Source organism: Chiloscyllium punctatum, chromosome 12 (genome assembly GCF_047496795.1).
Source record: "Chiloscyllium punctatum isolate Juve2018m chromosome 12, sChiPun1.3, whole genome shotgun sequence".
Classification (NCBI taxonomy): Eukaryota; Metazoa; Chordata; class Chondrichthyes; order Orectolobiformes; family Hemiscylliidae; genus Chiloscyllium; species Chiloscyllium punctatum.
This window is the reverse complement of record NC_092750.1, coordinates 21,855,641-21,869,495: the sequence shown is the minus strand read 5'-3', so window position 1 is coordinate 21,869,495 and position 13,855 is coordinate 21,855,641. Positions and strand designations below refer to the sequence as shown.

The following is a 13,855-nucleotide window of genomic DNA, read 5'->3' as shown; positions in this document are numbered from 1 at the left end:
AGCCTGGAATGTGATGGAATACTTTCCATTCGCCTGGATGAGTCCAGCTCCAACAACGCTTAAGAAGCTTGACATCATCCAGGACAAAGCACCCTGCTTGATTATACCACATCCGTAGGGATCCGCTCCCTCTGCCACTGATGCTCAGTAGCAGTAGTGTATATTACCTAAAAGATGCATTGTGGAAATTTATCAAGATTCTCAGGTAGCATCTTTCAAGCCCACAACCACTTCCATCTCAGAGAACAAGGGCAGCAGATATTGGGAACACCACCACTTGCAAATTCCCTTCTAAGCCACTCATCATCCTCATTTGGAAATATGTCACTGTTCCTTCACTATTGTTTGGTCACAATCCTGAAATTCCCTCTTTTGAATGCATTGTGGGTCTACCTACAGTATATGGACTCAGTGGTTCAAGGAGGCAGTTCGCCACCACCTTCTCAAGTGCAACTAGGGATGGGCAATAAATACTGCCCACATACCCTGAGTGAATATATATTTTTTAAAAACTTCATTCCATCATCACTGGTTCCATCTCTGGCAGCAGTGTTAAGCTGAGTAAGACAGTTTGCGATCTGAGAATTGCCCCAACTCTGATTTTAATCACCTATCTGCATTAATTTGGAGAAATTGAGGACTGCAGATGCTGGAGATCAGAGTCGACAGTGTGTGGTGCTGGAAAAGCACAACAGGTCATGCAGCATCTGAGGAACAGGAGAAACGTCATTTCGGGCAGGAGCCCTTCATCAGGAATGAGGCTCACAGCCTCGGGGGTGGATAGATAAAGGGGAGGGGGTGGGGCTCGGGAGAAGGTAGCTGAGAGTGTAGTAGGTGGATGGAGGTGGGGGTAAAGGTGGTAGGTCGGAGAGGAGGGTGGAGCAGATAAATGGGAAGCAAGATTGACAGGTGGGATAGGTCATGGGGATGGTGCTGAGCTGGAAGGTTGGAACTGGGGTAAGGTGGGGGGAAGAGAAATAAGGAAACTGGTGAAGTCCACATTGACGCTGTGGGGTTATAGGGTCCCGAGGTCGAAGATGAGGTGTTCTTCCTCCAAGCATCAGGTGGTGAGGGAGTGGTGATGAGGCCCAGGACTTTCATGTCCTCGGCAGAGTGGGAGGGAGAGTTGAAATGTTCGACCACGGGGGCGTGGGGTTGATTGGTGCGGGTGTCCTGGAACACTCTGCGAGAAGGCGTCCAGTCTCCCCAATGGAGAGGAGACCGCTTCGGGAGCAAAGGATACAATAAATGACATGTGTGGATGTGCAGATGGAAGTGGACGGCTCCTTTTGGGCCTTGGTTGGAGATGAGTGGGGAGGTGTGGGCACAGGTTTTGCAATTCCTGCAGTGGCAGGGGAAGGTGCCAGGGGAGGGTGGGTTGTTGGGGGGCATGGACCTGATCAGGTAGGCACGGAGGGAATGGTTTTTGCGGAAAGCGGATAGGGGTGGGGAGGGAAATATATCCCTGGTGGTACGGTCCATTTGTAGGTGGCGGAAATGTCGGTGGATGATGTGATTTATACAGAGGTTGGAGTCATCAATGTCCATTGGGACCACTCCCCTCCTTTTCCTCCACTACACTGGCACTACTCCCCACTTTTTCCTACTCTACATTGATGACTGCATTGTCACTACCTAGTGCTCCCATGAGGAGGTTGAACAGTTCATCGACTTCACCAACATATTTCACCCCAACCTTAAATTCACCTGGACCATCTCTGACACCGCCCTCCCCTTCCTGGACCTCTCCATCTCCATCAACAATGACCGACTCAACACTGACATTTTTTACAAATCCACCAACACCCAAAGTTACCTGAATTACACCGCCTCCCACCCTACATTCTGCAAAAATGCTATCCTGTATTCCCAATTCCTCCGCCACTGCCGCATCTGCTCCCAGGCGGACCAGTTCCACCACAGAACACACCACATGGCCTCCTTCTTTAAAGACTGAAATGTCCCCCCCACATGATTGAAGATGCCCTCCGACGCATCTTATCCACATCCCGCACCTCTGCCCTCGACCCACACCCCTCCACCCACAACAAGGTCAGAACCCCCCTGGTCCTCACCTTCCACCCCACCAACCGCTGCTAAATCGCATCATCCGCTGACATTTCCATCACCAAATGGACCCCACCACCAGGGATATATTTCCCTACCCACCCCATCCGCTTTCCGCAAAGACTGTTCCCTCTGCGACTACCTGGTCAGGTTTATGCCCCCTAACAACCCACCCTCCCCTCCTGGCACCATCCCCTGCCACTGCAGGAATTGCAAAACCTGCGCCCACACCTCCCCCCTCACCTCCAACCAAAGCCCAAAAGGAGCCTTCCACATATATCAAAAGTTTAACCTGCACGTCCACACATGTCATTTATTGTATCCATTGCTCCCAAAATGGTCTCCTCGACATTGTGGAGACTGGACGCCTTCTCACAGAGTGCTTCAGAGAACATCTCAGCATCACCCACACCAATCAACCCCACTGCCCTGTGGCCGACCATTTCAACTCCCACTCCCACTCTGCCGAGGACATGCAGGTCCTGGGCCTCTTCCATCATCACTCGCTCACCACCCAACACCTGGAGGAAGAACGCCTCATCTTCCACCTCGGGACCCTTCAACCCCAAGCATCAGTGTGGACTTCGCCAGTTTCCACATTTCCCCTCTCCCTACCTTATCCGAGTTCCCACCTTCCAGCTCAGCATCGCCCTCATGACCTATCCCACCTGTCCATCTTCCTTCCAAGCTATCCGCTCCACCCTCTTTTCCGACCTATCACCTTCTCCCCCACTTCCATCCACCTATTGCACTCTCAGCTACTACTCTCAACTCCCAGCCCCACCCCCTCCCATTTATCTCTCTACCGCCGAGGCTCCCAGCCTCATTCCTGATGAAGGGCTCCTGCCTGAAACGTCGATTCTTCTGCTCCTCGGATATCTACATTAATTTGCCTACTTCCATCTCTGTAACATTGCTTAGCTCAGATTCTGCTTCAGTTCACATTGTGCTCAAACTCATATCTGTACCTTTGTTACATCTAAACCAGACTATTCTAATATTCTCCTGAATGGGCTCCTTCCACCCAATAGAAACTGTAATTCATCTTAAACGTTTTCTGCTTCCATTTTAATTTGTTGCAAATTTAATTGAACCATCATTCCTCTGCTAACTGAGGAGAAATAACATTTCCATTTTAAAATGCCTATATCTCCAAGGAATCAGCCTTCCCTTGTCTCTGTAACCACTTCCAGCAGGCTAGCGTATGAAATCACTCTCTGCTTTTCCTATTCTAGCCTATTGTATATCCCTGATATTGGTCATTACACCACTGACAGCCATGCTATAGCTGCCTTATCCCTAAGCACTAGAACACCTATTAAGCCCTAGTTACTGACATACGAACTAATTTAAACAAAATATTCCTCTTTACAAAATTTCTGCCAATTGTTTAGTATGATCACAATTAAATGTGCTATCAAGTGGAAGTGTCTTAGATTATTTTGTCCATTTCACCCTTACTTTTGAAAAAGTCATAGTTTTGGAATCAGTTCCCCATTCTATGAAAGGTGTTTCTCACATGCACATAATCACAATCATTTAATGATTCAAACAGGACATTTTTTAAAATGTAAATTAAGAATTTTCAAGTAGTCCAATTCACACAAAGGATTTAACAAAATGTCCAATTAATCTGCGAGGCCTCCAAACACTGTAAATCATTTTCCTGATCAGGTATTATCTCACACATAGTCTAAAAGGGATAACCCTTTCCAACTACATCGAGGGACTGTGCCATAGTAACTTATAACTCCATGCTCTACAAAACAAAAATCAACCAACCTGTCCTCCTTTTTCTATAACCTCATAACTTCAACTGACCATATTAACACAATGGAGTGTCTAATATCTCATAATTTTCACGAGCCATATTAATACTACGGAGTGCGAAATTAACCAAGACTGCCTTCCTTTTACAGTATAGTAATCTAAAAGGTCAGCTCTCTACGCCGAATATAGAAAAGCCAAGGTCACCCTGCAGCAAACAAAAGAGACATTTCACCCGGACATATTAAACAAAAGGTGTCAAATTTCAACAGACAATATTAAACAAAAACAAAAGAGACTTAAATTTATCTAAAACTTGATGACCGAGTGGTTCTTTTGATTCTTTCAAGGTACAAATCTCACTAGGCGAGGGGCAGATCATCTGTTTGGACACAAGGAGTGGTCTTAAGGTAAAATACCTAAGGCACCCCACCACAGTGAGTCTGACACAAATTTTCGGTCAGTTAATCAGCCGAGAGAAACATTCCCTATGTTGGGATCTATGTCATGGCACCATATGTAAACTGAGAAATTCTCGGACTGCTCGTAGGTTGCAAAATAGCACTCTTTTATTGTTATCAAGTCAGCTGAGAGATCAATTGTCATCATCCTGAGTATCAATCAAGATGACTCTAGACAGACTACTGAGAGATCCCTTCTTTTTAGCAAGATGGCTGCATATTTTATAGCCCTTATTTGCATTACAACCTCGCATGTTCCCTTTCCCACATCATATAAGGTTTCTTTCTCTAATTAAATTCTCATAATTAGCAATAAATTTTAGTCTTATTCTCATAGACCAAACATACCTATAGATTTAAACTGTTTCTACATCTGGTGCCTTTCTCCTGCATCATAGCAGATAGAGAGTCATAAAGGTGTACAGCATGGAAACAGACCCTTCGGTCCAACCCATCCATGCCGACAAGATATCCCAACCCAATCTAGTCCCACCTGCCAGCACCTGGCCTATATCACTCCAACCCTTCGTATTCATGTACCCATCCAAATGCCTCTTAAATGTTGCAAAGGTACCAGCCTCCACCATTTCCTCTAGCAGCTCATTCCATACACGTACCATTCTCTGTGTGAAAACATTGCCCCTTAGATCTCTTTTATATCTTTCCCCCTCACCCTAAACCTATGCCCTCTAGTTCTGGACTCCCTGACCCCAGGGAAAAGACTTTGCCATTTACCCTATCCAAGCCCCTTATAATTTTGTAAACCTCTATAAGGTCACCCCTCAGCCTCTGACGCTCCAGGGAAAACAGCCCCAGCCTGTTCAGCTCAAATCCTCCAACCCTGGCAACATCCTTGTAAATCTTTTCTAAACCCTTTCAAGTTTCACAACATCTTTCCAATAGGAAGGAGACCAGAATCGCACGCAATATTCCAACAGTGGCCTAACCAATGTCCTGTACAGCTGCAACATGACCTTCCAACTCCTGTACTCAATACTCTGACCAATGAAGGAAAGCATACTAAATGCCCTCTTCACTATCCTATCTACCTACGACTCCATTTTCAAGGAGCTATGAACCTGCACTCCAAGGTCTCTTTGTTCAGCAACACTCCCTAGGACCTTACCATTAAGTGTATAAGTCCTGCTAAGATTTGTTTTCCCAAGCTACACATTTTATTCACTTTAAGTTCTGTGAGAGAGAACAGCTGCAAGGTTATACCAATATTCTTACATTAATTCCCATGGTCACTGTGACAGCACTAGCTATTTTAAACACACAAGACAAATTATTATTGCAAGATGGAGATTTAAAATGGATGTTTTTAACTGTTGATTCCCCTCTACTTTATCACAGCCTTGGTTCGAACATGGACAAAAGAGCTGAATTTTAGAGGTAAGGTGATAGTGACAGCCTTTGACATCAAGGCTATATTTGATAGTGTGTCATTCAGGAAACCTAACAAAACTGGAATGAATGGGTATCAGGTGACAAACTCTTCACTGGTTGGAATCATACATGGTACATAGGAAGATGATAATGGTTGTTGGAGATCAGTCATCTCAGCTCCAGGACATCTCTGCAAGTGTTCCTCAGAGAGATGTCCTAGACCCAACCATCTTCAGCTGCTTCATAAATGAGCTTCCTTCCATCGTAGCGTCAGAAGTGGGGATGTTTGCTGATGATTGCACAATATCCATCACGTTTAGATACTGTTGCGCTCCGTGTTCAAATGCAATAAGATCTGAACAGTATCCAGGCTTGGGCTGACATTTATGCCACGTAAATACCAGTCTGTGACCATCATCAATATAAGACAATCTAACCACTGACCCTTGACATTCAGTGGTGTTACCATCACTGAATCTCCGATTATCAACATCCTAGAGTTTACCATTGACCATAACCTCAACTGGACTTACTCCAAAAACACAGCTGCTACAAGAGCAGGTCAGGAGCTAGGAATACTGCGATGAGTAACTTACCTCTTCATAGGAATGTAGTCAAGCAAAATTTGATACTGAACCACATAAAGTGATATCAGGACAGGCTGATCATCAAACCAAATTTCACTGAGTGTCCAATGTGTTTTACCCTTGTCTCTCAACTCTGTATGCCTGCTACCTGTTAAATTATGCAAAATTGACTTACTTTTAAATCAAAAAACTGCTGATTGCAATGTGAGCTATCTGATGCATTTTTCAAAGGTCAAAATAGAGGCTAGGTCATACAGATATGCAAGCAACTTTACAATTCAGTATTTCAAACTTGTGTGACAGAGCTGATAGAAATGATCCACTGATTTTCTTTTTGTTAAGTAAAGTTCAGTCTTTAAATCTTCACTTTCTGGCTGTGTCTTGTAATTATAAATAGTGTGAGCACTTGTCAGAGATTTTAGCATCTCCAATCAGTACTCTATGCATTCTTAACAGCTACAAGTAGCAATCAGAAAGTCTAGCGCTCAAGCAGCTCAGTTCAGGTATTTTAACCATTTGCCACATATAATGGGCAAATTGTGTTAACAAAAATGCATCCATTATATGCAGTGAAGACTACAACCAAAGGCAGCATAAATGAAAAAGCCATTAAAATTTGTAAAAGATAGAAAAAGTCTGTGATTGTATGTTTAAAAAATGGTCAGGTACACAAAAGTAACTCGGATGCACTAATTGCATTTTAACTCTAATTTGGTGTTTTGCTAGGTAATTATACCAGATACACACATTGTAAAGTTGGTAATGAAAGCTGTTTTGGGCAGCTCAACTTCAAAGAGGGCTTCTTTGGATTTAGTTGCTCGGTTTACCACACGGCTTGTTATCACATTGTGAGCGAATCGAGATGTAATTTTGGAATTGATCTTCAAGCTGTAGACTTGAATCTTTTCTCTGTTCTGAAAAATAGAGTATTTGGTTTTAACTAGTGAAGAATTACAATGGTCAATTACAATAAGATCAAAAAGATGCTTTTATATTGGGGCTTTGCCAGGCTGGCTCTCATAGCATGTAGCTTGTTAGAGAAACATGCTTTTCTCCGCAAATATAACCAGCAGAAATGATGGATGCCTAGTAAAAGATATTCTTTCTAGTCTTTGGTCTGAACAATTTCCACCAAGATCCATCCAGGAAATCCCTGGTAAGTCATAACTGTAAAGAGTCAGGCCCTACTCAAGGTGAAATCAATTGCACAAACCTAACATCACATCACTTACCTTTCTTTTCCCATCCTGTAGTAACATATGAACACTACTGAAGAGGTGACAAATTTCCTCAGGGTCTGTGTTCAAACTATGATATTTTTGCAGGAGGTTTTTGAATGAACACATCCCAGAACAAGAAAAGTAGATCTGCACCAACTAGTAACAACTTTTTTTTTCAGGGAAACTGAACAAATCACAGCAACTGTTGTCCTACTGGAGTTCAAAGAATTGTGAGAATAGCACTTAATATCTTAACAATTTATACACCAGTTTGAGGGTTTTTTTCTTTCAGTTACCAATATCAAATAGTTACTGTCAAGAGATAGCATTGACATTATCAAAATGAACTAAACATCAAATTAATTACCTGCAGATATTTATGTTATTTATTTGGAAGAAGTAAGCATCTTAGAAGCAAACAAAATTGAGTTGTATTTATTCATCATTTATTGCATATATTCATTCATAATAAGGTGCTTCAAAGAACTGTTATAAAGTGAATATATAAGGCAATATTAGCCAGATGATCAGAAGCTACCAAGTGGTAGGTTTACAGAGAGTTTTCAAAGGTGGAAAGAGAGATAGAGAAGTAGAGAGGATTGGAGAGACCAACCCAGAGCTGATAGTCCTGACAGCTCAGTCATAGCAAACAATGGTGGGATGATTAAAATCAAGATACGTGCAAAAACAGAATCGGAAAAGCTCAGATTTTGTTTGGTACCATGAGGCTGTAGAAATTACAGAGATAGGCAGGGTGAAATCATGCAGCATTCGTAAACAAGGGTAAAAATTCTAAAATTGAAGCCTTACTTGACCAGGAATCTCTGTGGGCCAGTGATCTCAGGACTAGTGTATGCATGGGACTTGATGTAATAAGAACCTAGGCAGTAGAGCTCAACCTTAAGAATATAGAGGGTGGAAAATGGGAGGGGGGCACACAAAGAAGTATTTGAATAATCAAATCTAAAAGTAGCAAAGGCATTAATGAGAGCTCCAGCAGTAGATGGGGTGGAGTGAGGAAATATTAAAGAGGAGAAAAAGATTAACTTAATGATGGTGTACATTGTGGTGAAAAGCTCATCTCAGAGTCAAATCTGACAAGGTTCCAGAAGACCCAGTTCAGTCCCAGACAGTTGCTAGGGAGAGAGATGAAATAGATAGATGAGGCAAAGAGTATGTTGTGGGGACCAAAGGTGGCGGCTTTGTTCTTCCCATTGTTTAGCTGGAAAACATTTCTGCAAATCCACAACTGAATGACTGGCAAGCAACCTGGCATAGAACATACAGCGGATGAGTTAAGAGGACTGACAGTGATGTACAGCTGGACAGGGGAAGAGATTACAACTCATTCTTTTGCTAAGGTTTGACAGATAACAGCAAACCAGGCAACTCCAGTCCCACTTAACTGGAAGAGGGTGGAGAAGTATTCTAGCAGGATGTTATTGATAGTCACTTCAAAGGCTGCAGACTGGTCTAGATGAACAAGGAGAGATAGTTTACTTGTGTCATAGTCTTCTAGGCCATAGCCCATAACTTTGATGAAGAGCCATTTCGATATTCATAGAATCACAGAATTGATATGATACAGAGGTGGCTGTTCAGCCCATCATGTCTATATCAGCTCTCTGAATGAGAGTCAACATATCTCAGTGGCGTTTCCCTGCCTTTTCACTACAAGTGTGTTCTATTCAAATAATCATCTAATACCTTCCAGGATGGTCACAATTTAACTTTCCTCCATGACACTTCCAGGCAGTGTTTTCCAGAACCTAATTATTCCCTTACCAATGAGCTTTAACCTATTCTCATTCTCAATTCTTTAGTCAGACGAAACAGACTTTCCCTATCAACTCCATCCAGCCCCTTCATGATTTCAAAAACTGAGACATTTAAAAAATATCTATATTTTGCAAGGAGCAGTAACTGTTTGGAGGATTCAACATGGAATTCTGGGAATTAAGGACACAGATTTCTAATGTGTTAAGAAATTTGAAGAAAAAAGGGAAGCCAGGAATGAGGTCATAGTTTCAAGGATTGATTGTCCAAGAAGAATGATGACTGTTGATTTGGAAGAGAAGGGGAACCATACCTGAAGAGAGAGAACCAGTAACAGTATCATCTGACCAAGAAGGGAAGTTGAGTAGTCAGCAGTTTAATGACAGAAATGTTGAGGAAGCAGGAGAATTTAGAAAGTGCATGAGAAGAAATAGCAGAGAAACTAAAGAAAGATGTGAGTTCAGGGTCGGGACAGAAGCATACCATAGAGGCTGAGTGAGACAGAGGAAGGGAGAGATGTAGGAGGGGCAATTGTTTAAATAGTAATAATTCTTAGTGACAGAGATGTCCAGGAGATCATCACACATGCTGCTGGTGATTAGAATAGAGGTCAGAGAGGAGAGGAGTTTAAAAGACATATTGCGACAATGAAAGGAAGCTGGGTATTACCTTTACATTCTACTTCTAAACCTAGCTAAGCACTCACAGTATAACCTGCTTTGGCAAAGAAGAGAAGTATCATTTTTTAAAAAATCGACAAATAAGACTTACTTTGTTTCGCAGTCCATTTGTGCTTCTTTTCTATTATTAAAAAAAATAACATTTTTCATGAATACATAAATACATTGGCTGCTAACAAGAAATGTATTTTTGATAAATATTATATGCAAAACAAAGCAATAACAGTTCAGGGTAAAGTAAGAGAGAAATCACTTTCTGTTTTATCTAATGACTCAATTAATTAATGATTTTGACATTAGCCCATGCAATCATGAGCAACAAACAACAACAGAATCCAAACGTTATTGTATTATCTAGCAAGCATTACTGCAAATAATAATTAGACATGAACATATCAACCCCGATTACAGTGAACTTAACAGAATCAACAAAGCAGTTTATTACAATCAAGTTCTGACGTTAAAAGAAAGGTGTTTGCACCAGAGAATGGAGATACAGCTTTGTTATGATAAAATTTATCTGACATTATTTCTAAGAACTGATTTCCATGCTTGTCTTATGATTGGTTCAAAATTTAAAACTTTCAGAATTGGTTTCTGTAATGCAAAGAAATCCATAGGTAGAAGGTTATCTTTTAATAATGACACAGACCTTTAGCAATGTTTTTAATGGTTGATAATTTGGTGAACGGCTTCCATATCCAACCTACCACATCAATTAGAAAAAAACATTACATTAGTTACAATTTTTAAAATAATTAAAATAAATAAGTGTTGAATTCTGGTTCTACATTACCTCATGATCCTCTGATTCTGTTATTATGAAATCAGCTGACATTAAGGTCGGAACAGAAATTAGCAAAAGATAGACGAACATTGGCCTCATTTTTAAAAAGAGTACATCTGTCTCACAGGTGAATAGCTTTATTTTAACCTCTGTTAATAACTGTACATATTTACTATCAAAATAAACTCCAGAAGGTTAAAGGCAAACAACATGCTTTTCATGTTGACATTTCTGCTGAAAATCCTTCAGTATCTATTTTGAAGTTAATGTTCATTTTTGTGGTTCACTAGACTAACTGGAGATTGAAAAAATAGCACAGAAACACTTGTCATGGAGATTTAGAGATACATAGCATGGAAACAAATCCTTCAGTCCAACTCTTCCATGCCGACCAGATATCCTAAATAAATCAAGTCCCATTTGTCAGCATTTGACACATATCCCTCTAAACTCTTCCTATTCATATTCCCATCCAGATGCCTTTTAAATGTTGTAATTGTTCTAGCCTCTACCTCTTCCTCTGGCAGCTCGATCCATACACGCACCACCCTCTGCGAGAAGAATTTGCTCTGTAAGTCCCTTTTAAAGCTTTCCCCTCTCACCTGTACTCTCTAGTTTTGGACTCCCCTATCCTGAAGAAAAGACATTGATTTTTCACACTATTCATGCCTCTTATGATTTTATAAACAGCTATAAGGTCAGTCCTCAGCCCTCTGGTGTTCCAGGGAAAATAGCCCCAGTCTATTCAGCCCCTCTCTATAGCTCAAAACCTCCAATCCTGGCAACATCCTGAAAACCTTTTCTGAAGCCTTTCAAGTTTCACAACATGCTTCCCATAACAGGGAGACCAGAATTGCACACAATATTCCAAAAGTGGCCTAACTAATGTCCTGTACAGCCACAACATGACCTGCCACCTCCTATAGGAGAAAGTGAGGACTGCAGATGCTGGAGATCAGAGCTGAAAATGTGAAGCTGGAAAAGCGCAGCAAGTCAGGCAGCATCCAAGGAGCAGGAGAACCGATGGTTTGGGCATGAGCCCTTCTTCAGGAATGAGGAAAGTGTGCCAAGCAGGCTAAGATAAAAGGTAGGGAGGAGGGACTTGGGGGAAGGGGCATTGGAAATGCGATAGGAGGAAGGACGTTAAGGTGAGGGTGATAGGCTGGAGTGGGGGTGGGGGTGGGGGCGGAGGGGTCAGGAAGAAGATTGCAGGTTAGGAAGGTGGCGCTGAGTTTAAGGGTTGGGACTGAGACAAGGTAGGGGGAAGGGTAAATGAGGAAACTGGAGAGATCTGAGCTCATCCCTTGTGGTTGGAGGGTTCCGAGGTGGAAGATGAGGCGCTCTTCCTCCAGCCGTCGTGTTGCTATGGTCTGGCGATGGATGTCCTTTGCTGCATGTCCTTCCCTGCAATTAGACCTACCCCAGCTCAGGACAACACTCTCACAGACTTGCAAAGGACCTCTACTGTTCTTCATCCACAGAAGAATCCATACACTAAACAAACAGTTCTTCCTAGCCATATCGGAAATTAAAGACAGCAAGTACCAAAAACTTTCATGTACTTACACCCACACTCTGGGTTCCTCAACTGTTCCAGAATCTTCCATTAGCCTCCGAAATCACTCAGGCGCCATTAACCACGCGGCCGCTGCAGTGTCCGCGGCAGCAAACGCCTCCGCGAACCACGATGTCACTTCCGCCCCCACCAACCTTGCAGCCTCCGCGATCGCCGCCCAGACAACCGCCTCCACGATTGCCAGGAAGACCATTGCTGACAGATTCGTGGCCTTCGAGGGTGCATGGCTATTGGTTTCTGCCGTCGCCACAGCCACTTTCACCCCCTGGAGTGCCGTCGCCGCAGCCACTTCCGCCCCCAGTGACATCACTCACCTGCACAATGACCACGCCGCATGCGTCTCCGCCCCCACGCCGATCTCCATCACCACGCCTAACCCTCCCCCAACTTGTCTCAGTCCCAACCCTCGAACTCAGCACCACCTTCCTAACCTGCAATCTTCTTCCTGACCTCTCCGCCCCCCCACCCCGACTCCGGCCTATCACTCTCTTAATCTCCTTCCACCTATCGCATTTCCAATGCCCCTCCCACAAGTCCCTCCTCCCTACCTTTTATCTTAGCCCGCTTGGCACACTTTCCTCATTCCTGAAGAAGGGCTCATGCCCGAAATGTCAATTCTCCTGCTCCTTGGATGCTGCCTGACCTGCTGCGCCTTTCCAGCAACACATTTTCAGCTCCCACCTCCTATACTCATTGATCTGGCCAATAAAGGCAAGCATTCTTCATTATCCTATTTACCTGACACTCTACTTTCAAGGAACTATGAACCTGCACTCCAAGGTCTTTTTGTCAAACAACACTTCCCAGGACCTTACTATTATTTTTTTTGATCCTGCCCTAATTTGTCTTTCCAAAATGCAGCAATTCACATTCTAAACTTCATCTGCCACTCCTCGGCCCATTGGCCTATCTTATCAAGATCCCATTGTACGCTGAGGTAATTGTGTGAAAATCAAATGTCCATACATTCAAGTAATTTTTATGCTCAAGTACGAGACTTCTCCAAACAAAATGAATTATGTGATTTAACAATGGATGATGCGCAATACTCAAAGTAACTCAAACAATTTTTCAAATACTCGATGACAACTTTCATCTCTGTAATACGGCTTATGTTGAATAATATTTGAATGTTTCATAGATCAAGTATACTGCAGACCTAGACACGGCAAAAGAAATAGATAATACAAATAAAATAAACTATTAAACATTGGGCTACATGCTGCTGTGTTATGTACAGATTTGTCACAAACATTATAACAGGCAAAGGACATCTAACTAGGTGTGCCAGCTCTCCAAGCTCTCAAAGTGGAGCCAGGCATCTGGAGAAAGTGCAATAATACCATTTGAATCAAAGAGTTGTATTGGAGTTAAAATAATCAATTTGTATTTCTCTTTGGACATCCAAAGCATGCTATATCCTCATGGACATGGAATGTAGAAGAATAAAATCATAGAATCATGCAGTACAGAACAAAGAACAAGGAATAGGCATGTCAGCCCACCAAGACTTCACCAACATTTGACTTTCTTCTAAAGGAAAGG

The 13,855-nt window shown here is 42.6% G+C and overlaps 1 protein-coding gene across 1 annotated transcript in view; it reads right to left on the bottom strand.

Moving 5' to 3' along the window:
- Nucleotides 1-10,875, bottom strand: part of LOC140483681 (inter-alpha-trypsin inhibitor heavy chain H3-like) — a 60,048-nt gene extending 49,173 nt beyond the window's left edge. Inside the window, exons 1-4 of the mRNA XM_072582052.1 lie at nt 10,744-10,875; nt 10,600-10,653; nt 10,039-10,068; nt 7,019-7,185 (exon numbers count right to left, since the gene is read on the bottom strand). Coding sequence (XP_072438153.1) covers nt 7,019-7,185; nt 10,039-10,068; nt 10,600-10,653; nt 10,744-10,833 — 341 coding nt within the window. The 5' untranslated portion in view covers nt 10,834-10,875. The remainder of the gene's footprint in view (nt 1-7,018; nt 7,186-10,038; nt 10,069-10,599; nt 10,654-10,743) is intronic.
- Between the last annotated feature and the right edge of the window lie 2,980 nt (nt 10,876-13,855).